Source organism: Psittacula echo, assembly GCF_963264785.1.
Source record: "Psittacula echo genome assembly, chromosome: Z".
NCBI lineage: Eukaryota > Metazoa > Chordata > Aves > Psittaciformes > Psittacidae > Psittacula > Psittacula echo.
In genome coordinates, this window is record NC_137742.1 from 103938210 (window position 1) to 103962354 (window position 24145).

Genomic DNA, 24145 nt, shown 5'->3' on the forward strand with positions numbered 1-24145 from the left:
TTTATGGAAGTGACTTATGGTGATCCCTCAGCTGCTTTCATGGGGTTTGCAAGGGAAAAAATTATCAAAGCATTAAATTCGTTTGTGTAGCATGATTTCTCTGTCTAGCTTAAATGAACTTGCACTGCAGCCTCTGTGAAATAGTTTGCTTTGTGTCTACTAATCTACTTTAATTCACCTGATTTATCATGCAAATGCTAGAACTTTGATGTTGCTGATGATTTTCATGAACTGAAATTGTAATCGCTTTGGGCAGACTGAATCGTCGAGAGCAATTGCTTTATTGCAGAAGTGCTGAGGTTATAAGGATACTTGCAAATCTCAGACCCTTTTGAGTCTGTGTCTGTGTTATCTTTGTACAAAGTACTTGAAGAGATGAACTTCATTCCGTAGACGTCTTATTCATAAGGTGCAGTACACTGTAGAAAGCAAATTATTATTTTTTTTTTTTTCTTGAAGATTTTGCACAAATAATCCCATACAATTCACTTAATTGGGAGCTGGCCTAAGCGATGATACAATTAAAAAATTAAATTAGGAATCGAGTGTCCTACATTTTGACAGCCATCCCTATGAATTTGTTTCTACATCGTCAAGAGGATAGCGAGGCAGCTCTGGGGCTGTCGGAGCCCTTCAGAGGATGCTGCCACTCTTTTGACCACTGTAGACGATGTAACCGGAGGAGAGCAAACTGCACCTTGACACTTGTGACAAACTCTGATTTTTTTAGGGGTTTTTTTGGTGTGTATGTGTGTGTGCGTGTGTGTTTTCTTTATGGGGTTTAATTTTTTTTGTGCAACGACAAAACTGTGCCAATTTACCGCACCGAACCGGTACTGTCCGAGTGCCCTCAACAGTATCACTTCTAAAACTATCTTACTGTATTGAGTTAGTGGCTATATAGGTATCCGCTTTTTACTATGCAGTTACTGGTGCTATTCTTCTTTTGTAATGTGAATACAGACTTCCTTGATTGAAAAATAAAAGGGAACCGTTAGGAAGTAGCAGTTACCTGTAAGAGAAAATGAAGCAGGAAAAGAAATAAATAGCTTAAAAACATCCAACTTTAAGAGGGGGAAAAGAGAATCCTGTATGCTGGTACTCCGCAGTGTCGAAGAGGTTACGTCATGTTGAATGAGCACGTTATACAACCGAACTTTTGAATCCGGAAAGAAATCTCAGGTGCAAACGAGGACATGGAGGATAATTAAAAATACTATTGAAATACTCCCAAGTCAAGGAGGTGAAGTAATGCACTGATGTGATATGAACAGTCAGAGTACTTTGCGTCTGTCCTGCAATGATTTTTTTTTTTTTTTGTTTTAGATTTAAAAGAAAAAAAAGAAAAAAAAAGAGGCTTTATTCTGTTAATATGTATCTTTACAATTCTTTGTATTGTATAAAAATATTGTAGGTAATTTACCTTGGGTGCAATGTGTTCTGTCAAAAGTTTTTATTTTGATATTTTGTCAGAGAAGCAGAGAGAGAGCAGGAAAACGCCGTTTTATGATGTTGTATGTGTGCTTTTAAAGTGCCTCTTTAATATTGTTAAATAAAGTATGAGATGAAAATATGGGGTGGTACTGTAAAATCATACATGATTAATCTTTTCAAATATATTCCAATATTTTCACAGAAATTCCCTGTCTGAGTGATGTTTGTGGGATGTTTCTCCTTGGCTGCGTCCCACACCCTGCAGTCCCTTCCTCCTGCACACATATCCAACCAAATGATGATGTTTCTAATTGACGCTTGGATGCTCTATACAACTTCATGGTGCCGTGGGTGCAGGGGGATGTTGTTGCTGCTGCCATCACCTTGCACTCATTTGCAAAGCAGTGGAGCTTCTCAATGATGGAGACATTTGTGCATCTCCTCTTCCCCAATGCATCTTGCCCAAGTCCTACTCGTGGCATGAGTGTCTTGTCCTGAAGGGAGAAAAAAAAAGCCCAACGTGACTGTGATGTCCCAGTCTGGTCACCACTAATTGCTGATGGTAATGGCTCAGTTTGGCCATCACCAGTTGGTGATGGTAATGGCCCAGTTTAATAATCATCAGTTGGTGATGGTGATAGCAATGGCCCAGTTTGGTCATTACCAGTTGTTGGTGGCGAAGGTCCAGTTTGGTCATCACCAGTTGGTGGTAGTGATGGCCCAGTCTGGTCATCATCAATTGGTGACAGTGATAGCAACGGCCCAGTTTAGCCATCACCAACTGGTGATGGTGATCAGCCCAGTTTGGTTTTCCCAAATTTGTCCTCAAGCTGACCTTTGCTAGCGTAGCACTGAGGTCTGAAGGTAGGATGCTGACACAAAGCCAAGCATATTATATTCTTTAATTACTGTTGCAATCATAACATTGAAATGCTGTCAATGAGAGATAGCTCTTAACTGCGGGCTAGAATCCTTGCCACTTGGGGCTTGTAACTAAAACTGCAGGATTAATTTGATTAATTGATAGAATTATTTTCCAAACTACTCTTTTGTTTATGGAGGCTTAAAATGCTTTCCGCCTGCACCCTCCTGGTGTGTTGCAGAGTGGAGATAAAGTGCCTGAAAATAATTAGTATGGCTTAATTTAGGGAAAAAAATAACCTCAAAAGAATTTTGCAGAAAATTTAAGGCAGCACATTTTACTTTGTTTTGGCAGGAAATATTATGGAGCTGGAAATGGGACTTTTATGTTTTCCCTCTACTATATTTCACCAGGGCAGCAAACCCATGAGGCAGAGGAGTATTTCATGTTACTGTAGCTCTGCTGCACCTCCAAATTCATAACATGGGCAACTGGAAATGAAGTCCCATGGGAGCCACAGGTTTGCTGCAGAGGATGGGACCTATCCCCTGGGCCCTGGGCAGGGTGTGGGGGCATCATCCTAAAGCAGCATCCACCTTATTGCAGCACAGGCCACAAGTGGGTAGCACTCCCTCCTGAATACTGCTCCCTGGGGTGATGCTAAGATCATCCCTGCAGCTCTGAAGGCTGAAATACTTAATTCTTCCCTTTCCCCTCTAAATGAGAGTGGGGTTTTTCCCCATCGTCTCCCCCTACTCTCACCCACATCCCCTTCCCACGGTGCCAGTGCCTGCTGAGCAGGAGACCCCCCCATCCATCAGCTCCCTAAAGCCCCTGGGTTTGCTGAGTCCTGCATTATCCAGCAGTGCTTGTCACTTGGAAGATTGCAGGCCCCTGTCAACATAATTCCAGTGAGGAAGGCAAAGCCTGGCAGCTTCTCCTGGCTGCAGATTAACTCGCTGCTCAGCGGGTTCCAGCAGCACAGGGAGAAACCCATGGGACCGGGCACATCCAGGGTCCCACGGCTGCACTCCATCGGGATGCATGGCTGCGCTGCACCATCCTCACCCCAATCCACACCTCACCCCACAGCCAGCCCCAGAGTGGCTGGTTCTGAACAGAGGGTGCCTGTCACTGCATGGAGCCACTTAGGGGATTTCTTGGCTTCTTGTCACCACCCTCAAGCCTGCTGTTTGCTCTTCAAGCCCTCCCCCCCCCCCCCCCCCCCGCCAGATCCAGCCAGCCTTTCTTCTTCAGCTGCACACCCAAGTTTCTGAGCTGGAGGTGCTTTAAGCCTCTCCATAAAGCCTGGAGGATAACGGGATCCACCATGGTTGTCACGCTGCTAGCAAGGGCTAAAGATTTATACTTTTTTTCCTTGCTCTTGAGTCAAATCTGGCTGTTCCTTGCACAGCAGGAATTTAAACCCCAGCTCCCACGTCTCCCTGGCCATATGTGTGTAATGACCACACACTCCCCCGGGCTGCTGCCTCCCTAATGCTGAATTCCCTTCAGGCAGGGGAACCCGAAGCCTGGGTTGCTGCAGTGTGTGGGGCCAGGCGTGCAGGGGAGCTGGGGACATAACACAGGAGCAATGCACCCACCCAGGGGCTGCCATCCTGCCAGCAGCAATGCCCCTCAAGCTGCATCCTGGTTTTGCCGTCTAATCCCTGGGGGTACTAGTTCTTTTGTGAGTTCGAGCATCATCCCCATACTGGGTGATCACTATGGGTGGGAGGACTAAGCATTGAGAAATGCCAGCCTTGAACCTGGGAACACTGAGCTCCAGCAGCACCCAGCATCGTGTCTGCATCGTCTCTTTTAAAACAAAACCCACCTCAGCCCCCCAGGAGCCCCGAACCCCGCAGCAGCATCTCTGCCGAGGACATGCCCAAGCCGTGCCCAGGCCATAGAGAACCCCTGGCTCCCTGCAGCTGCCCGGGGCTGAGCCACCAGCAGGCGACAAGTGGCACCCAGGGCCCCGTTCTGCTGCCGGTAGGTGGCAGAGCCCTTCTGCAGCGCACCCAGCACGCAGCCCCACTGGCCTTGGCCAGCCTGCAGGCGAAGGGGCACCGAGGAGCCATTCCCCTTCCTTGAGACGAAACGATAAACATCCTAAACCACGGCTTTCTGCAAGTGCAAAGAGCTGAGCCTGCAGCCCCAGCAGGGCTGGGGCAGCCCGTGGTCCTGCGAGCAGCAAGACCCCCCTTCGGGATGCTCAGCACAGCATCCAGCATCACTGCCCCTCATCCCTGAGACACAGCCGAAGCAGAGCCTTAGCTTTTCCCATTTACATTCCTCTGCCGACACCTCCTCTCCCTGCGTCTCTAATAATATCACCCCAGATTAATTGGCACTAATACAAATGTACACAGCTCCATAAAAAGATGTCACCTCACTCACAATGGGGGAAACGGCTGCTCGCGCATTATCTCTGCTCTGCAGGCGTGTAATTCACTCCTCGGGAAAACACGCTATTTATTCTGTTACCCTATAACAATCTCTCTGCAAACACAACAGGATCGGGGAGGGGGGGAACACCCAGCCATGCCGCTGTCACCGGCACCGTGCTGGTTGTCCCCATGCAGGGGCACCCGTGGTCCCACACACGGCAGGGTGGGATGCACATGGTGATGGGGCAGAGAGATGCGGGACTTGGGGACATCCCCATGTTAGAGATGTGACCCTTGGCCCTTTGTTGGTTGATGCAACTGCGAATTCTCTGGCCTGGGGGGATCTAAGAGGCTTTGGGATGGTGCCAAAAAGCTAATTAAAAGGGTGATGGTAAGGAATGTGCAAGGGGAAGGACTGCAACCTGTTTCCTCCCTGCAGTGGGGCTCCCCTCCCCGGGGCAGGGCTGCATGCGGGCATTCAGCTCACATCAGCTCCATCGAGGCTTTTTGGGCTTCTTACAGCAGGGGTGAGATGCATTCCCCCCCATAGAAGGTGTGACAACAACCAAGGTCTGTCCCCTCAGCCCCCTAAGGAATGCTGTCACTGCTTCTTCTAGCACAAAGACCCAGGAAAAGCCAGCATAGCCCTGCTCTGTTCTGGAGAGATGAATTTTGGGTGCCCTATTTGTGTCTGCTCACACCCACACCTCCCAGGTCCATGCAGTTAATGGTGGTGCATTTAATTCACATGCCCAGTGCATAAGGCGGGTGCTGTGAGCGATGCCAGCAGGCGATGCCATGGATGTGTCAGAGGAACTGTCTGTGATGCTGCACTGGCCTCCAACCCCAAAACACCTGCAGCCACGCTGGGGAGGAGGGATGGAGACCTCCCAGAAGCAGCAGAGCTTTGGCTCCCATCACTCAGGCCCTGATGGAGTCAGCACCCATCACAGTTGATGCAAAGCAGAAGCTGCTCCAGCCTCCTTAGGCTGGACCCTGCAAAGTCGTCACTGGCGGATGTTTGATTTCATCCCACAGATGAGTTGTGGTGGGAAGAGAAAGGCTTTGGAAGCAGAGCTGCCTGCCCTGGGGTGTGATGGTCTCCAGGAAGGCGGTGATTCGGGGCCAAAAGAGATGAAAAACGTCAGCAGGATCATTTTGGGGGGTGACCGGTCAAGCAGGGGGAGATCAAAGCCTCATCCTCAGCAGCATCTTCCTCCCTGGATGGTTTGGGGCTTTTTTTTTTTTCCCCTGGAACCCTTCTTAATTCCTAACTTAATTTCATTTGACATCCTCATTGCCGGCTTGACCTCTTTACTGGCATGATGTTCTGCTTAAAACTCATTATCCCACCATTGAAACAGGAAGTTAATTAAAAAACCTTTAAACAAAAGAACAAAAAAAGAGAGGGGAAGGGAAAAAAGAAGAGCACACCCCATGTCCAGTGATAGATGGAGAGGGGACACGGCCAAGATGCTTTGCCATGTCATGTCCCCACAGTCACCTGCTCTCCCACTGATCCAGGAATTGCATTAATAATTGGTACCATAAGCTGTCACTGCTGGCAAACCCCGCACCCCAAGCTGAGATCAGCCATGGCCAAGGGCCAGGATTGGCAGAAATGATCCTTTTTCACAGAGGAATATTCCCATCACGGACCCATTTAGCCCCAGTATTGCCACCTGGCTGTATGCTTATGGTGACGACTGGCTCACACGGTTGCGATGGTGCCAAGGGGGATCCCAGCACCCCAACACTGGCCCCAGTGTGTTCCCACATCCCAGGAAGGTGTCACAGTGACCCTGGAAGCTGCAAACGGGACTTCTTGGACCACTCATCTACAAACGAGTGGGATTTTAAGCTGGGTTTGTGATTCCAAAGAGAGAGACTCTCATAAGAAGGTCTGGGAGGCCCCACAGGAGGCTTTGAGGACTTCCAAGGGGAGGGTTGGGAGCTCAGTGCCAGGCACTGAGGTCCCAGAAGGGGGGGATTGGTGGACTCATGGGAATTTAGGACATTCAAAAGGAGGCGTGAGGGTGAATTTGGACCCTAAAGTGTGGGGTGGAGACACAAAAGGAGAGGTTGGGATCCCAAAGAAAGGGTTTAGGGACCCTAAAAGGGAGTTGAGGTCCCAGAGGAGTGGATTGGGGATGCCGAAGGGGGACTGTGGTGACAAAGGAGTGAGTTGGGGACCACAGAGGAGGGTTGGGGACCTCAAAAGAGGAGTTTGGAACATGCAGGAGGGCTTGGGAAGACGAAGGGAGGGTTGTGGACCCCAAAAGGGGAGTTTGGGACACTCAGGGGGGCTTGGGGACCCAAAAGGAAGGTTGGGGACCCCAAAAGGGAGGTCAGGACCCCAAAGGGCCAGGGTCCCAAGGCAGGGGGCTGGGGGCCTCACCAGAGGCGTAGGGACCCCCAAGTGGTGCTGGGGACCCCCGGGGGCCCTCGGGGACCCTCGGGAAGGGGGGGGGTGTCTGGCTCCCATCCCCTCCATTGATCAGACCCCCCATGGGATCACCGCCCCTCGCCCCGCCCCTCGCGGCGGCGGCAGCCGGGTACGCCATCCGGTGGGCGTGGCCATCGGGGGGGCCGGTAGCCTATAGGCGTCCGCGGCGGGGGCTGGCCCCGCCCCCGAGGAACGTTCCGCGGGTTTAATCCTCCGCGGCGCCCCATTGAGAAAATCCCGCGGCAGCGGCGGTGGCTCCGCTCCTCAGAGCACGGCCCCGGCCCCGGCCCGGCAGCGCCGGCGGGAGGGACGGACGGAGGGCGGGCGGGCATGCGAGCAGCCGGCAGCCCGCCCGCCGCCACCCACCTGCCGCCTGCCCAGCCGCCAGCCGCAGCGCCGGGCTCGCCCCTCGCCGAGCGATGTCCAGGAGGAAACAGAGCAACCCCCGGCAGATCAAACGTGAGTCCCCGGTACCGGTGCCTCCAGGTCCCCGCTCTCCGTAATGCGCCCCTTACTCCGTGTATTTGCCCCAGCCCCTCGGCGGCAGCAGCCCCGACACCCCGGGACTGCCTTCACCCCATCCCCGGTGCCCGTTCCCGCTACCGGGCGCCCACTTTGGTCCCGTCCCCGCCGCCTCTTTCTCTCCCCGCCACCGCGGTGACTCCGGTACCGGCTCCCGATGGGGCCCCGATAAGGCTGTAAAATATTCCGTTCTGCAAGTCCCGTCCTGATAACATCGCTCTGTCGGGACGGCCTGAAATTGTGATCTTATCTCCCGCGCCTGCCTCCCATCCAGCGCTGTGAGACGGGGCGAGGGGCTCCCCAGACACCCCTCCTCAGCTCTGTCAGCAACTCCTCACCGCGGGTACGGCACCCTCGCCCTGCCAGGGGCTCCCCTTTCTGCACGGGGACCCCACATTCACCATCGTCCCCCTGACCGCGCCGGCCTCGACCTTTCGCCCTGCCCGGTACCCCCCGTGCTCCCGCTTCTCGCCTCATCCCAGGTGGGGACGGGGCTGCAACACCTCGGGCTGACGGCAGGAGGGACCACCGAGGTGTCCCACGGGACCTCGGCCACCACCCAGATCCCCCCCGTCCTATGTGCTGTCTCTAGAGGGTCGTGCACCCCACGGTCCAACCCGCGGGCTGGGGTCTGGGTTTGATCCATCAGGCATATGCTGCCTGCGCCGAGAAATCCTGTAAAGTGGTGGAAGTTTTTCGGTGACAGGCTTCGCTTTGGCTTTCCTCCCTTCCTCTCTTGGTGTGTGTGTGTGTGTTTTTTCTTCTTTCCCCCTCGAGTCGATGGAAGCTGGTGATAAGAGCGAGATGGGAGGATAGGGAAGGCTGGCCACCATGTGATAATCTAGCTTTATCTTTCTCTTGAAATAATTGCAAGGCTGAGTTGCACCTACCTGTTTCCCCGCCTGGGGTGATTGCTCTGGTGATAAAGCACAGCTAGACTTTTACCCGGGTAGAGTTAAAAATAGTCCCAGCTAGCTGCCTCCTGTATGGGTTTTTTTTTTTTTTCTGGTGATAGTTTTCTCCTTCAGCTTTATCCAACTTCCGCGGTTTTATTTCGGCAAACAGCCCGGCTGCCCTGCGATCCCTCCCTGGGTAATGCCAGCCCATTAAACCGGGAGCGTTGAGACCTAAGTGAGCGGGAGCGTTGCAGCCGCTGATGGAGGTGATAGCTGCATGTGTGCTGGGGACGTGCTGATGGTGGGATGCCCATAAGGTCCCGGCACCCACTGGTGTGAACCACTGGAGGGGGGGGAAAAATGTGTCTGGATGAGGCTGCGGCAGCTTGGCCGGGCGAAGGCAGCTCGTATCTCCTTCCTCTGCTGCTTTTCTGCAGAGATGTGAAGAAATGATAAAGTGGGAGGCTGATCTCAGGCCGCCGGCGATGGCCAAAAGTGATTAAAAGCTGAAAGCTTGGAACCCTTCCTGTATGTGTCAACATGAAAACAGTCATTAGAGCCGGCGAGCGTGGCGAGAGCGCCTTGCCGCTGCCTCCGACGGCTCTCCCCGCCGAGGGAAGGTATGCATGAATCAGGGCTCCGGTAACCAGACTCCTCTCATGTACAGACCGGACCTGTTTCCACAAAGTCTATCCTTCTTATCATCTCGGCTGGAGCATTAAAAACCTCCTTCAGATCGGTATCTGCTGATTTTATTTTCCTGGGTGACGCTATGTTCTTGCTTTGGCTTCATCTCTTCTGGGGTTTGGGTTCTGTGTTGGGGTGTTTTTCTTCAAGCTCGATGCGATGCGCAGATAGGCTCGCAGGGGAGATCGCCGGGAGAGCGGGCGATTGCCAAGAGCGATAAGTCAAAGATCAGACACCGGACTATATTTAACCAGCCGCTTTAACCTTCTTCTTCATCTTGGCTCTTTGGGCCGCAACGATGCGGTGCTGGAGGGGGACGGAGCTACCGGTGATGTGGGATCCCTCTGAGTCCCTCCGGAGTACCCACTCTGCCCGTGGCACGCAGTGATGAGGCTTTGAAAGCTGATTGCATCTATGTGGTGGCTTCCAATAGCAGAGAGCACTTATAAAACACCCGGAGCATTTATCCATCCCATTTTGCAGGGTACCTGCCCAGCAAGGACAGTTTCACCCCCTTGTTCCATCCGTGGCTCTAAACCCCAGCACCCCCCCCTGCAGCAGCTGCTTCTTTATAGGGTTTGGTGGTTGAGGTTTCTTTTTTCCTCTCTATTTTTTTTTGTGCTGTCTTTTGTTCTGCTGGTAGATAGATGTGAGCGGCTGATAGAGAGCAGGAGCTGATCTCCAACCCAGATAGCCTGTTATATTTATTAACTTCAAACATGGGAGTGCGGGCACCAGGCTGATGAGCGAGGCTGCTGGCAGCTGCCTGTGCGTGCATTCGCAGCACCGGGTCTTCGATGGGGGAAGCTGATAAGCAGGAGATTGATCTCGTCTTGCTGATGTGCCTCTCCCTCTGTTGTTGTTCTAATATATACACACTATTCTTTTTTGTTTCCCCTTCCGAAATTAGCTGGAAGTGAACAATTTTGTAGTAGTTGCAGGGGCCTGTTTGTGGCTTTTTTCTCTCTCTTCTTTTCTTTTCTTTTTTTTTTTTTCCCTTTTCTCTTTCTATTCTGCTTTCAGCTACAGGAGATCTTGAGCTCCCGATAAGCACCGAGGCCCGATCTCCATCCTGATAGAGATTGCCAGGCATGATAAGGACCACTTATCTCTCCCCACCAGACCGAAGCAGGATTCACTACAACAACAAACACAGCAAAGAGGGGCAAAAGGGCTCCAACAATTTGTTCCATTGCAAATGTGATTAATGCAGGCACTTTAATTATCTGATGGGGGGCAGCTGCATATGTGTTTTTATTTCTCAAGGTGTTTCAGGCTCTTTTTCTCCCCCATGTGCCCTGTGAAACAAGCTGGGCTGAGCAGCCAAGCTCTCCCCAGCGCCTGTTATCAGCTGCAGATGTTGCATTAGTTTGATGAGAGCTTTGACTTTCTTTTTTGATCGTTATCTCCCATTCTGCTCTGCGGAGCAAACACAAGGGCTGGGGCGGGTGACAAAAACACCATCATATTTTCGCATGTGGATTTTCTTTAATTGCTATTAGATGGTGTGAGATAGCGACAGCGATCTGCACTGTTAAACCCCGCCACCTCTCGATGGGGTGGTTTGGGTTGGGGTTTGTTATTTTCCTTTCCTCTTTGGCTGCTCTCTGCTCCCGTGTGGGCTCTGCAGTGATGCTGGGCAGGGGATCACGGTCCTGGACAGGGAGTTCGGTGCTGGTCAGGCCGTGGGAGCGTCCTTGCCGGGAGCCTGGAAAACTGCGTTTCTTGTACAGATGTCGGTAGCCAGCACGGAGTCTATTTTAAGCAGCGGCGTGGTGAGCCGGTGGCGTGGGATGCTCCTGGCACGCCTCCTGCTCTTCTCCCACTGCCTTTTCTCACTGAGCTGCTCCTCTCCATTCAGTCCCTGCGGGTGACTAACTGCCTCCACTTGCTTGTTCTTTCCCCCCGCCTCCCATCACTTTGATGCTGCTCTGCTTTTCCATCACTGCCAGCCTCTGTGCCTCAGTTTCCCCATTCAGCCCTGCTGGGGAAGGGATGCTCCGGGGTGGTGGGGTGCCTGGGGAGGTGTGTTACCCTGGGGTGGGGAGGGTTTGGTGCCTGCTCCCCAGGGATGAGCTGGGTGAAGGCAGGGCCTCCCAGAACCGGTATGTCCTGCACCTCCTCAGGGGCTGTCTCAGCATTGGAGACCCCCCATACCCTGCTCTAAACACCCCAAGGGTGGCATCCCCGTGTCCCATATGTCTGCTACACCCACGGGCACTGCTTGCCAACCCCTCCCCACTTGTGCAAGCACCATCCCAAGGCATTTGCCAGCCCTGGCTCGATGGCATCCTGAAGTGACAGCTCCTGGGTGCAGGCAGCAAAGCCCTGTGGCACATCTGCCCCCGCAGGAGCTCTGCCCATCCCAGCTCCTGCCAGCCTCTTGGGATGTGCCATAGGTGACATCAGAGGCTCCTGGAGGTGAGGACCCGTTGTGATCCCCACAGGCAGGCGAGGGGGATGACCCAGGATGGGCTGGTGATGCTGTGGTGCTGGTGGGACGTCCAGCAGAGCCTGCAGCCCCAGGTGGTGAGCTCTCCTGGCCATCACAAGCCGTTTCCCTTGGCAGCAATGGGGAAGCTGTGTTTTCACTTGTTGGAGGTGATGCTGGAAGAAGTTTCTCTCCTCTTCTCTCCTATGGCCACTGGTCCAGGCGTGAGCATCCCTGTGGGCCCTGTGCCTGGAGAGGAGTTGGCACAGTGCTGGCTGATGACCAAGAGCACAGCTCGCCTCAGCCTTCCCCTGGAGCAATAGGGCCATTTACAGGGCACTGGGCTAGCATGGGACACATCATGCCTTTCCCACATGGGTGCTTCCCTTGGTGGGGGTCACCCTGACAGCTCACTCTGGGCTCCTACTCATCCCCATCTCAGCATCAGGCAATGAGGATGCATGCAGGAGGCTCGGAGGGTGAGTGCCGGAGCCAGGCTGGCCATGGCCATGCACAGGGCAGCCAGCAGCATGGCAAAACCCGTCCTGCCGAGTGCCCCGGTGCACATCCCTTCCCTGCCAATAGCTCCGTGTCAGGAAGGCAGCGCTGGCAATGGAGGCTGTGGCTGCTTCCAGGGCCTGTGGGTGCTGGGGCTGGATTGAGTTGTGTCTGCTGCCACCTCGCACCCCTGGGGGACATTCCCATGTTCCCTCCTGGGCACCCCAAGTAGGCATGGAGCTGCAGTGATGCCCATGCTGCAGGGTCCATCGCTGACATCCCACGCCAGAGCAGGAATGCCACCTCCGGCTGGGATTTACGGCTCTGGATCCAAGCTTGTGCAGTTGGGCAAGGTCTTGTTTTCCGTTGTGAATCACAAGGCCACCTAGCAAGCTGCAGGTTCCCCTTTCGCCAAGTTGTGAGTTGGCCAGCTTGGCACTCCGGGCTTGGGAAGAAAGCAATCCCTTCCCCACGGGTGTTTCAGCAGATTGTGCAAGGAAATATAGTGCCATGGCACAGGTGATCCATGATTCCTGGAGAGGGGCAGCTCCATCCTTCCCTGGGGACCCAACAGAGCCACCCAGCAATGGCAGCATCCCAAAGATAGCATGGCATTAAGTTGCAGGCAGACAAGTCCTCCTGTATACAGAGCATCCCTGGGGCAGCCTGTGCTGTGTGATGCTCCTTGTGCTGGCCATGGGGTTGGGGTACCCGCATCCCTGGGAAGGTAAGGAACAGCGCTGCCCAAACATGGGGCAGCCTGGGGACAGAGCCACTGTGCCCTGCATGGAGTTGCTGGATTTGGGATCAAACACACACATTCTGGGCAAAGGAAGAGGGTGTTTTCCATGCGTCCTGACTTGCCTGGCGCAGAAAACCCCTGCATGATCTGCCTTGGAGAGCACTGGCTGAGTGACAACCTGCACAGACCATAGTGGTGCAGCCTGGTGAGAGGGATGTGAACAGCCCCAAGCATGGTCAATGCGATGAGGGGTGATGCCAGAAGCGGGGAACCCTTGTGCTTTTAACATCTCTTCTTAAGCAGGAAAAAGTGGAAAACTCTCCTGCCAGCCCTGCACTGCGCTCTGGACCCATGAGTCCTGTGGCTGCACCGAGGGCATGGATTTTCTTTTTCCTGAGAGGAGGAGAAATCAGCTTCCCTGTGTTGAAGAAGAGCAGGAGGCCAATATCTCCCTTTTTTTTTTCCAGGGACACGTCCCATGACTGTTTTTGTTGCCTGACTCGGGGCTTTCGGGCGCTCCGGCTTGGCCAGGCTGCTGTCCCGCTGCTTATTTTATCAGGAAAGTTCAAGTGTTTCAGGGTAATACAGTTCCCTCTTCCGATGGCTGCCCGGCAAAGGCTCCACATTGTTCCTGCAGCAGCATGTTTTTTTGGGAGGGATGAAATGCCGAAAGGAATGTAACCGCTGACCTTGGGCTGCAGTGGGGTTAAGGAGTGTGTGCCTATGAGTCACTCCAGATAAGAGCCTTCCACGGCTTTTTTGCTCCAAAATAATTCTTTATCTCCTCTTTCTCACATCAGCATATTTTCTTGACATCTCCCATTCCATAGCACGTGGAGGAAATGTGCTTCTCTAATTTGTTCATCTGATGAAATATAGATGCATTGTTTGCTCTTGTCCTTGGCAAGCCGGGGGTCGTGGCCCTGTGATTTGGGGAATGCTCTGTATGGTCGGTGCACGGGGCTTTGGGAATGTGCCTTAGGGTCAGTACACAGGGCTTTGGGATGCTCGGTAGAGTCAGAACATTTCGCTTTGGGGATGCTCAGTAGTTTCGGTACCCAGGGTGCATAGGGCTCACCTCCCGGTTGGTACCTGGAATGCGCAGGAGGATGCGCAAACGGGAGAGCATCACGCTCCGTGTTACCAGCTCTGGGGAGGACAAGCGGCTTTCAGCTTCCCCTCCCTGCTCCAACGGGAAGTTTGGCCGCTCACTCGCTTCTCCGTCTCCCAGCTGAGGCCTCTCATGCTACTTCCAGCTCCTATGATAATGCGGAAAGTTGAACTGGCCCCATTACTGCGCTGCGATGGTTGCCTCGATAACGCCCCGATAATGGCAGCGATAGCGGCAGCTCGGTAGCCAATGGCTCTGCCGCTCCTCCCATTAACATTCCCCACCACGGACCGGCTCGGAGCTGCCTATCTGCTCTCCATTTCCACTCCTCCGCTAGATAAGAATGGAAATACTGACTTCATAGCTCACTGATTAAAGTGTCTGGATTTCTTGATAATACACAGATAAATTATGTTTTTCAAAAAGAAGGTAGGGAAGGGAGTGTGAGGGGAGGGAAAAGCCTCCAGTCCATTTTTATTACTTTTTTCTTTCCCCCTTTCCTCCTTTTTGGCCATGCTCTGTGGGCTGGGGGCTTTTCTGCTCCCAAATGCCCTCCCCAGCCTGTGCATGGGGAGGGCATTTGCAGTGGGCAAAGAGTTTTTGGGAGCTACACGGACAGGGTGTATTGCACAGACAGTCACATCCCTGTGCTGGGATGGAGATGCTGTCCTCTGATGCCAGGGACCTGCTCCCATCACAGGGATGTTCAGCTTTGCCAGCTATGGTGATGCCACGTGGCTGTGGGATGTGGTCAGGATCCTGTCACCAAGGACCAGCAGGGGCTCAGGGATGCTCGGGAAGCATCTGCCTTTCTACACCTGAGCCTCACTGGTCTGCTATAGGATGCTGCCCACTCCACTGGGATGTTTTAGAACCAGCCTCATCCCACTGGCTGATCCAGGCTTAAAGATTGAGTTTCCTCACTTGTCCCTATTAAAGCAAACAGGGCTTCCAGACTTTTTGGTTCCTCGCACTGGAAAAGGTATCAGCCGCAAGAATCTAAGTTTGTTTCATCTAAATATAAAACTAAAGAGCAAACAGTCTAAAGTTCATTTTTTAATGTGCTGCCCCATTCCAGTTGGGCTGCTCTCTTTATTTTTTTTAGGGGAACTGTGATAAAAAGCAGTGATAAAGCCAGGGCTGTTTTGTGTAGGAGTCGGTATCTGCGTTATCTATCTCCCTTTTTCACTCTCTGAGCAGCTCTGTTGTTTTTTACTCTTATCTCGCTCCACCAAAATGCCAAGAACAGGAAAAAAAAAAAAAAAAAATTAAAAAAGAGACAGCACAGGCACGTTTGCATGGAGCAAACTCAGCATCCATGGAGCCGGGCAGGAACAGCCACCCAGCCTGGAGCTGGAGGAAGAGGAGGGTCAGGGGTGCTGTGTGAAGGTGCAGGTGATGGAGGGGATGTGCCGTAGAGGATGCTTGTGCTGGTCCAGTGAAGGCTGTGATGTGGGGGAGCAGGTAGCAATAGGGTTTTAGGGGACAATGCTGTCCCAGTGGGTTTTGGTAACCCTCAGCTGCTGGTCTCAGTGCCAGCATCCCACCCTGCTTCTTACTTTCCCAGTGCTTTTCTGCTCCTGGAGCTCACCCAGCCCCTGCTCATAGCTTCAGTGCTGGTTGGAGACCCCACTGTGGGCCAGGATGGCACTGGGAGCTGGCGCTGGGCACCCTAGGATGCTCCGAGCAGCAGGGACACCTCAGCCAGAGCATCTTCAGTGATGGGTCTAGTGGCCTCCTGGGCCACAGCCACCGTCATCCCTGTCCCCATCCCTCCGTCCTTGTCTGAGCCCGCTGCTATCAGGTACTGAGAGAGCCTGAAATCTGTCCCCATTCCCCTCCCAGCAGCTTTTGGCAGTGGGATGTACCTGTGAGGACCTGAAGCCGCTTCCCACGGGGAGGGGGACGGCTCCGACGCAGCATCTCTGGGCTAATTTGTCGCTAGATTAGCAAAGAGCTTGACCTCTGTCCTTGCCTTCACCTGGTATTGGTGGGCTCTGCAGGGCTGTGCTGCCGGGTGCACATCCCTACCCGCCAGCCATTCCTGACTGGAGCAGCTTTATTCCAGGTGGGAGGAAAAGGACTAGACTTGAGGGGCTTTCACCCAGAAGACCTCCGTTTGGCCAGGAGCAGCAATAGCAATGAGCCTTGCGTGTCCATGCCACCTTGCATGCTCATGCGCATTTGGAGCCTGATCTTCATGGATGGAGTTTCCTTCCACATTATCAGGATATCCAGCTGATCCCTAAGTGCGGGCTCACACTAGGTGCCCAAATCCTATGTTAAACATCTCAAACTGCTCTGGAATGTGGATTGGGATGGAGGATGCCCCTGGGTCCCCCAGTAAGGACGCGCTGCAGAGGGTCCCACCGGCTCCTTCAGTTTCCCTCTTCTCATCCTGTCTCCCCTGCCAGCTGGGAAGGCAGGACTGCGTTAAGCATCACATCCCCTTCTCGCAGTGCAATCTGCTCCCATCCATCTGATGTGCCAGGCCTGGGGACGGCTCTATTAGACTCTCTCCTCTCTTAAAATCTATCAGGGCGTTATCAGCCCCATCTGAAACATAAAGTCACTTCATTGTCATTGTCCCTGTATTTTCTTTCTCATTATTTTCCCGTGCCCCCCCCCAGCCTGTATGTGTCGTGTGTGTATGTGTGTCCCCCACAGCCGCTGTTTGATATGATGCGGGCTCTCTCGCTATTAGTATTAGTAATCGCGGCCCCTGAAGTGAAACAATCTCCTGTAATCTATCAGCGGTTTATCGGCCCTATCTGAGCGCCGGGAATGGCTGGGCTCGGCGATGGCGCCATGCTCGGCCGCTGATAAAGTTACAGAGTTCAGGCGGTGATGAATGTTAAGTAACTGCACCCCGCGCAGATAGGATATGGACTTGGCAGGGGGAGCAGCTCCGCCTGAAACCAATCTCTCCCCTATCAGCAGGGCTGCTTTTTCTCAGGCTCTGCTTCTCCACAGCTCTTTTCTTACACACACACACACATACCCCCCATGGTTATATCTGGGGGGTTCCCATGAGGCAGCGCTGCCCCAGATTGCGGAGGGATGCTCGAGGTGCTGTGCACCCGTGGGTGCTGTGCATTGCTGGAGGTACCACCCTGGATGCCCTTTTGCAGTGTTTGGGATGCTGCAGGGTATGGACATGAGTGTTCCCCCCATCAGTAATTGCAGCATCCCCCTGTGAGCACTTGCAGTATCTTCCCCACCATGAGAAATCACGGCAGTCCCACCACCTTCATTCCCTCTCTATACCCTTCATTCGCCTCCTGGACAAACTAGGCCTGAAGACATAATAAATGTAATAATAAATAATTATAAATGCCCCCTGTGAGCAATTGCAGCATCACCCACCACCTCCACTCCCCAACTATCCTTTATTCCTCTCCTGGGTGAATTAGACTAAATACTTTATAAATTTAATTATATATTATCATAAATCCCCCCCTACAAGCAGTTGTAGCATCTCTTCTTGCGAGCAATTACAGCATCCCACCAGCAATCATAGCATCCCCCACCACCTTCATTCCCTTGCTATCCTTCATTCCCCTCCTGGATAAATTAGGTATAATTTAATGATAAATTATTAAAAGTCTATTATAAATCCACTCCTCCACCTACCAGCTCCCCAAACGTATCTCTTTTTTTACCTTGCTCTTTAACGCAGGGCACTGTGGGAAGGATCAGGGCGAGTTTTATCTGGTGGTGATGGAGAAGGGCCCCATATTAGAGATAGGTAACGCTGGGGTTGGCCTCAACTGCTATCGCCTCCACGCATGGGGCTGATATTTCATGTGCTGATATCCATGGTGAGAGCCCGGCCCAGGGATGCTGCAGCTGAGCTGATAGGGTATAGGGTTGATTTGTGCTCAAAACAGGTCTGTTTGCCTCCAAAATGAAGTCCTGAGTAGGGGTCTTGCCCACCAGGACCCCTTTTTAGGGATAGCATTGCAAGGTAATGCTGGATCCCAGTAGCATCAGCCAAGAGGAGGGGGAAAATAACCCACTGGATAACATGACCTTTGAGGACTGGTGTCATTTCCCGGCCATTGAAACCTCATTTGCCCTCGACCGCAGCGCTTGGCATCCCTGATCCTCTGGGAACAGGCTCGGGAGTACCCGAGGTCATGGGTGAGAGCAAACATTAATACATACCAGGGAAAAATTGGGTGAGAAGAGGCGGGCTGGTGTCCCATCAGATACCACTGGTTTTTGGATCTGCAGCCCAGGTTGCTCTCTGGGTGTTGCTTGCTGCGGGGCGGACACGGCACAACCCTGCTACAAGACCCTGGGGAATCCCCAGCCTGGGCCAGGCCCCACAGGATCACTTGGAGATGGTTTTGCAGCCAGTGCAAGGAAGGATCAGGAGTGGCTGTGACCCTCTCCATGGGTGTCTTTCCCTGGGGAATACCGGTTCCTTTGCCTGCTTCTGCAACACTTTACTCGTGGCTGCAAAATCCGGGGTGAAATAGGGAGGTTTTGGGACAGCGGCACTGCCGTGAGGAGGTGATGCCCAAGCATCTTGATCGCAAGGTGATGAGAGACTATTGTGGTGATGCTTCATGTGCCCTGAGACCCTCTGGGCAGCCTCCACCAGCTCCTTTGGGGCTTACTGCTTTATTATGGTTTATTTTTAATTGGAAGATGTACTCAGGGCCAGCACAGGGGTGATGATGAGGAGCTGGAAGGGCAAAAAAGAGATCCCACATCACAGTGCCCACATGGTCCTGCTGAAGCCAGTGGAGCTGCCTTTAAAAGTCCTGTTTATGGAGTCAGATGTGGACTGATGCCGACCCAGGCTGTCCCTCCAGCCTGCACGTTTTCAGTCCAGGACCCGCTTTCCGCCATGGGAACTCCTCTTCCTCCTCTTCCTCCATCTCCTCCTCCCTGCTCCAGAGCCAGTGGGAAAGTCTGGGGCTGTTGCTATTTTCTGTCTGCTATCGGGGCCTCTTATCGCTTTGCTCTTGTCTGCGTGCCGGCGTTCGGAGCGTCCAGGGTCTCACTCTTGGCAGCGTAAAGGAGTCCCCCCTCCTTTTATATTTTCCATGTATTTTTCCCCTTGTGTTTACCAGCACGGCGCAAGGAATCGACAACAGGTTTGTTTTCCCTGCTCTGGGACAACCTTCATTTGAGTGAAATGATCAAACAGTTCCTTGGGTAATGATGGGCTTTCCTGCCCCTGGGAATGCTGGCCTTGACGCCAGACCTGCATCCCCAGACTGAGCACGGGTGACAGGAGTGCTTCACTGCGAGTTTTGGGCAATCGTTGTAATTTTTTTTGTAAAGAAGAAGGAAAAAAAAAAGAAAGAAATCCTTCCTTGTTATCAAAAATAAGAAAGGAGGGAAAAGGAGGGAGGGAGAAGAGTTAATCGTCAAAGCGGAGTATCTTGGAAGGGAGCATTTTTTGGCTCTTCCCCTCTCTGTAAAGCCAGCCTCAGTAATTCAGTTTTAAAGCATGAAAAAAGGGAGTTGATGAAATTCCACTATCAGCACTGAACCAATATGCAAAATATCTCGCCGAAAATCAAATAGCTATTATGTTTTCATTTCCATTTCAGCGTATTTGCTTAATGAAGAATAGACAGATCAGGCAAGCCGAGGGAGGCTGTGTGCGGTGATAACTGTGCAGGGCTTCCAGCAATCCCGGAGAAGTGACGCTCCGCTCCCTGCTCCACGCTCCCTCTCCCTCCCTGCTTTTCCCCTTTTTTTTTTTTTTCCTCTCTTTTTTTACCCTTTTTTATTTTTTCTAAGCTATCCAGTAGCTCATTTAACCCACGCAGCCGGCGGCACCAGCAGCAGAGCATCCTTTGGGAATAGGCGGTGTGTTGGAAGCAGGATGCTGCAGTAGGGCCAGCGGGGTGCTGGGATGCATCCAGGGACCGTGGTGACACAGTGCTGGGATGTTGCCGGCCACCCATCATCCCTATAGGCACCCAGTGGTGTTGCAGCAGCCAAACTCCTGGTTTTATATCATTGCATCTATATGGGGCATCCCCATCTCCATCCTCAGTGTATTAGGGCAGGATATGGGTGGTCTGGGTGCCCTGGATGGCACCACATGTGGTCCTGGCTCCATCCATTCCTCCCCAGCCCCATCCATCCCTCCCTGGGTCTGTCCATCCCTTCCTGGCCAGGCTGGAAGTGCCAGGCTATGGAGCAGGCGAGAGTCGGGTTAACTTTATCAGAAGCCCAAGAGCCGTGAAGGCGTGAAAGAAGAAATTAGCCTAACAATGTTTCATTTGCTGCGAGAGAAACGATTTGTTAGCTGGCGATTGTTTCTGAATATTATCAGAGCCTTTTTAATTGTGCTGGAACTGAAATTAGCAGAATTAGAATAAATTGCCTTCCCTTCTCCGGCAGCCTCTTTATTCACGCTCATTGTTGTCTGCTTTGTATAGATTATGGGCTCTTTGTTCTCCTGCTGTAAATATACATGCCTGGAGTCACAGAGAGCAGCTGAGGTCTGCAGTGGGTTTGTCACCGCGCCATTCCCCCCCTTGCCTGCACCGGGGTGGTGCCGGCCGGGCACTGGGCAGCCCCCGGCACGAGCCACGCACGCCGCTCGCTCTTCCTTCCTTTCTTTATTGGTATCAGCACGGATGGGGATGCTGCGTTACTGTGGAAACAGCAGCATGGGCTGCCAGGGCTGTTTGGGGGGAGCTGAAGGGGTGTCCTCCATCGTGCACCCCACTTGCACCCTCCATGTGCCCTGTGTCCCCATCGCAACATCCCCCTCTGTGCAGGGCTGTGGGCATGGCAGGGGGATGTGTTGTGGGTCACCTGGGACACGAGAGGTGCTGGGGACCATGGAGATGGTCTCTGGGGTCCCTCACCCTGTTTAGATGCTGGGGGTTCAGATGGGAAGCGCAGGTGAGCGGTGCAGCAGGCTGGGTACCTCACTGTGCCATACCCATGTACCCGTGGTACATGGGGACCTTGCTCACTTCCCAGGCATGTGTAGGGCTCATTGTGTACAATGTGGAAATCACTGTTCCTGGAAGCGTTCAAAAACATAGAGATAAGGCCTCAGTGACATGGTTTAGTGCTGGGGAACAGTTCGACTTGATCATCTTGAAGGTCTTTCCCCACCTGGTTGATTCTAGGTGTGAGGGGCACCAGGCATGCCTTGGGGTACACCTCCAGCAAGCCACTGGTTCTATAAACCTCCCTCTGCAAAGGGACACGGACCCAAGGGAGAAGCTGGTCCACAGGGCTGGCTGGGGATGGGGGTTCCTTTCTCTTCCCGTGGCATTCGGGGCATCTCCTCTCAGCCCCATGTCAGGTCAGGAAAGGGCCCTTTGCCATTATCCTACATTTCCCAACTGGGATGACCCACTGCTGGTTTTTTTCCCCATCCATTTCTCCCACTAACCACCCCTCTGTGTTTCCCAGGTTCCTTGGCAGTGATGGAGGAAGGTGAGGATGGCCCAGCAGCAGAGAAGAGCCCCTTGGAGAGGGATGCAGCCACCTTGGACCTCGAGGGCTCTGTTGAGCATGATGCCTCCAGCCCCCCCGTCAGTGAACGTGAGTCTCACCACGGTGACAGGGGGCTACCCATGGTGTCCCCATGCCGTGGGGATGGGCTCTGCCACTGGAGCACATCGGATCATCTCTGCAGGGTGTGAATTAGCAAACAGCATCCCACCCACCCATCAAGGGTGTTGGTTAAGCAAGACCCCCATCTCCCTGGGGTGCTGCATCCCTCCATCCAGCAGCAGCATGCTGGAGTGGGGCACAGGCAAGGATGCTTGAAATCAGAGGCAGTTTGCTCACCACGATGGCTGCTGATGAGCAGCATAACCCTATGTCTGTATCAGCACCTTTTACCCACCACGGTGCTGAGCCGCCAGTGGTAGCAAAGAGATGGGGGATATGCAAAGTTCTGGGTGACTTGATCTAGTTAAATATGTCCATGCTCATTGCAGGGGGTTGGATTAGATAAGCTTTGGAGGCACCTTCCAATGCAAACTAGGATATGATTCTGATTCTGTTATCCTATAAAGTGACCTCCTTCAACCCAAGATGAGCTCTGAAGGCCCCTTCCAATGCAAACTATGATACGATTCTGTTGTTCTGTGGTTGTATAAAGTGATCTCCTTCCCCCGAGGAATGCAAAGTGACCTCGTGATGTTCAGAACAACATCTCCTGGGGTGCAGACTGCCTCCCCACGGAGCAAAGCAGTCCCTGAGGCCCTCAGAATAGTCTGGGTTAGAAGGGACCTTCAAAGCTCATCTTGGGTTGAAGGAGGTCACTTTATAGGATAACAGAATCAGAATCATATCATAGTTTAGATTGGAAGGGACCTTCAAAGCTCATCCAGTCAAACCACCTGCAATGAGCAGGGACATCTTCAGTTAGATCAAGTCACCAAGAACTTTGAGGCCCTGATTCTGGGGTTCTATGAAGTGACCTCTTTTCCCCCAAGATGAGCTCTGAAGGCCCCTTCCAACCCAGACTATGATAGGATTCCATCATTCTGTGATTCTATAATATGATCTCCTTTACCCAGGGGTTCAAAGTGACCTCTTGGTGTCCAAAGCCACGTCTCTTGGGGTGCAGACTGCCTCCCCATGGTGCAGAGCATCCCTTGAACCCACAGGTGGTGGCATGGATGGGGATGGGGGCACGGGGCCGTTGCTGCCTGCTTCCTGCCCTTGCCGCCTGCCTGCCGCCGCGCTGTGCCATGCCCCACCCCAGAGGTGGCTGCGTTACAGGGCCGGGCTGAAACAGTCCCCAGATATCCTTTAAGTTCCTTCCTGTGGAGGTGGGGGCAAATCCTAATCAGTTCATGTTTGCAGTGCCCTTCGAGATAACCGCGGCAGGGCAAGGCTGCACCGGCTAACGCAGCTGGACAGGTCCGCAGCAGGCAACGGAGCAAAGCAAAGCGTGTGTCCCCCTTCCAAACCCATTGGAGCGATGCCATGGGGATCCACACCGGGCAACGGTGGCTCCCGGGAAGCACCGGAGCAAAGTGTCCCCCTTAAAACCAATGGAGCAACGCTGTGGGGATCCCAATAGCCGGGGCAGGGAGGGCTCGCAGGCAAACTTTGCTCTGCAGCAGGGAGAAGCGAGTGGCTCTTATCTGATGGGGGAGCCGGGCTGGGGGCGAGGGAGCCGGGAGCCTGGGCGCGTTGCTGCACCTGGCACTGGGCTGCCTCGATAAAGAGGTGATAGCAGAGATAACGCGGAGCAGCAATAACGGCCACTAAAGCTTTCAGCGCGATGGATAAAAATCGATATGCCAGGCACTTTGATTTATAGCCAAAAATAATAGGACTTTTATACCCGGTGATTGATTTATTTGATGTTAATCATTCCGCTTATCACCTGTATTAATAATCTCCAATGCTGGTGACGTCACCCCTGGGTGTTCGCTCTGGCGCCGATCGATTGGGCTCCGCGCTGGTTATCCGCCCGGGACGCCAAGGCAAACATGTACTTTGGGCGCTAATCTTCCACACTGTCATATGCAGATAGGCTCTATCAGCTGCATCTCCAGCAGCAGTTAATGGAGAAAATAATTGTTATCAAGTTGCTATGAATACACCACAAATAGAGCTGTGATGGGAGCGGGGCTGAATCCGGATACATGGGGCCCAAAGTGGGATGGGAAACATGGATGTGGGAGGGGTTTAGGGGTGAGAGGTGGGTGCCTACCCACTGAGGATGTGCGATGGGCTTGGCTGTCATTATGGGACACCCCATGGGGGGCTAGGAGCCCACAGGTGGGCAGTGGGGCATTTGGACATGGGGATTTTGAGGGGGACCTCCCTATGCACATCCCTGAGAGCATCCTGGCCCTGGGGTGTCACTGGTCCAGTGGTCCCGGTCCCCATGGGATGCTCCCTCTGAAGTTCCTCACATCTGACCTGCTGCCTTCCCTCTCCTGCTGCAGATTCCAGAGACACCCCAGAGAGTTCAAAGGAGCTGGAGAAGCCGGATCCTGGAGAAAACCTGCAGGAAATGGATGTCTGGAATGGGCCAGGTAAGTCCCCAGTGTGAGGCTGGTCATCCTGCTCCATCCCAGCTTCCTGGCTGGCCCACAGGCTGGAATAGCCAGAGCAGTCTCCATGCATTCATCTTCTCTTGCAAACCAGTATGAGGACTGGG

At 53.1% G+C, this 24145-nt stretch overlaps 1 protein-coding gene and 1 long non-coding RNA gene across 2 annotated transcripts in view; both read left to right on the top strand.

Moving 5' to 3' along the window:
* Nucleotides 1–7340: 7340 nt before the first annotated feature.
* ZFPM1 (zinc finger protein, FOG family member 1) overlaps nt 7341–24145 on the top strand; it is a 35111-nt gene continuing 18306 nt past the window's right edge. Inside the window, exons 1-3 of the mRNA XM_080637866.1 lie at nt 7341–7594; nt 21427–21558; nt 23931–24020. Of these exons, the coding sequence (XP_080493992.1) occupies nt 7555–7594; nt 21427–21558; nt 23931–24020 (262 nt within the window). The 5' untranslated portion in view covers nt 7341–7554. The remainder of the gene's footprint in view (nt 7595–21426; nt 21559–23930; nt 24021–24145) is intronic.
* On the top strand, nt 7607–9295 carry LOC308231968. Its single transcript, XR_013958788.1, has 2 exons — nt 7607–8819; nt 8991–9295. It is a non-coding gene; the product is annotated as an uncharacterized lncRNA (long non-coding RNA).